General features: G+C 60.6%; 1 protein-coding gene across 1 annotated transcript; it reads left to right on the forward strand.

Annotated features, from left to right (window-relative positions):
* The first annotated feature begins 38 nt into the window (after positions 1 to 38).
* On the forward strand, positions 39 to 755 carry LOC101647536 (hemoglobin subunit theta-1). Its single transcript, XM_004705767.2, has 3 exons — positions 39 to 133; positions 244 to 448; positions 561 to 755. The coding sequence occupies exons 1-3, from the start codon at positions 39 to 41 to the stop codon at positions 687 to 689; spliced, it is 429 nt and encodes a 142-aa protein (XP_004705824.1). The 3' UTR covers positions 690 to 755.
* The last annotated feature ends 932 nt before the right edge of the window (positions 756 to 1,687 follow it).

Below are 1,687 nucleotides of genomic sequence, written 5' to 3' on the forward strand. Positions count from 1 at the left end.
AGCTGGACTCAGTGGCCGGGACCTGGCCGGCGGCGGCAATGGTGCTGACCGAGGCCGAGACCGCCATCGTGCGCGCGCTGTGGAGGAAGATGGGCGACAACGTGGGCGTCTACACGACAGAGGCCCTGGAGAGGTGGGCCGGGGCCCAACGCCCTTCTGGCTCCGGAGGCATCCCCCCTTGGGGCACCCCCTCTTCTCGGCGGTCCTTCCCCTGAAACCCCTTGTCTGCCTCCACCCCCGCAGGACTTTCGCTGCCTTCCCCTCCACCAAGACCTACTTCCCCCACTTCAACCTGAGGCCGGGCTCAGCCCAGGTCAAGGCGCACGGCAAAAAGGTGGCCGCCGCACTGACCCAAGCGGTCGCCCACCTGGACAACGTGCCCGGTGCGTTGTCCGCGCTGAGTGACCTACACGCGCACAGGCTCCGAGTGGATCCGGTCAACTTCCAGGTGAGGATGTGCCAGGCCTGGCGGGAGGCAGGAGGGGCGGGGTCTCAGTTAACCTGGGGAGATTAAGGGACAGGCCTCTCCAGCCCAATGCAGCGTGCCCCTCCTTCCACAGCTCCTGGCCCACTGCCTGCTGGTGACCCTGGCCCGCCACTACCCTGGGGACTTCAGCCCCACCATGCATGCTTCGCTAGACAAGTTCCTGAGCCACGTAAACTCAGTGCTGGTGTCCAAGTACCGCTGAAGGGGGTGGGTCAGTCAATGGACACCCCAGCAGCACACTGCCCCGAGTAAAGCTCTGATGGGTGCAGCCTGCTGGCGTGTTCTCTGGCGGGGCACAGGCTGCTAACCCACCACCTTGACCTCCACCATTATGACCCACTGTATGCCCTTGGCTGCAGTTCGTAGGGGTGCGAACGAGGCAGGGCCAGGCAGCTGGGAAGGGGCGCAGCCTGGAGGCGCTCGCCTCCTAGCGGATGGAGCCCGTACTGCTGGAGCACTGGCCCAGAGGCTGGGTGGCAGGAAGATGTGCAGGCTCTGAAGCCCATTTCCAAGACGTTGATTACGTGCGGCTGCTGCTAGCTCCTACTTAGACTGGCCATGCATCACACACAGGCCTGAAACGATTTTTTCCCCTAAGAAATGGTGGCCTTGGTGTACAACTGGGCAGGTTGGACTACAGAAAAAGCTGTACTCAGAAACGGTTCAATACTGTTTTCCAAGGATTTTTGCAGCCCTTGTAAAACTCCTCTAAGACTGCAGATGACCTGAGGCAGAGGGCAGGTACCACCTTCTGGGCTCCCTGCCTGCTGAGGATGGTGCTTGCATTCGACACCTTGGTCCATGGAAAGCTTTCCCCACCCCAAGGTGGACCAGCACCCCTACCATGGAGTGTGGGGCACCTCCACCTGGAGCACTGTCTCCATCCTGCCGCATCATTTGCTAATGAGGGGGGCACGCTTCAGGTCTGGCCTAGGGCCCACCCAGCTCTGAGGGTAACAGTAATTTCAGTCATCAGTGGTTGCCCCAAGGCTTGGGTTGAAGGGGCAGGCTGGCAAGGGGGAGGTGACATAGCACTTGCTGGTAGCAGCAGCACAGTGCTTATGCCACAAGGTGAGAAGTGATGTGAGAGACCAGCAGACAGCTCCAGGGAAGAGAGGACTTTCTAGTTTGCGAAACCTGAAAGGGGCAAAAAGGTTCTCCCCTGTCCTGTTAGATAGGACCGAGTCAGAATTGACTGGA

The sequence above is a fragment of the Echinops telfairi genome, unplaced genomic scaffold, assembly GCF_000313985.2.
Source record: "Echinops telfairi isolate 266 unplaced genomic scaffold, ASM31398v2 ScPeMD7_5;HRSCAF=22, whole genome shotgun sequence".
NCBI lineage: Eukaryota > Metazoa > Chordata > Mammalia > Afrosoricida > Tenrecidae > Echinops > Echinops telfairi.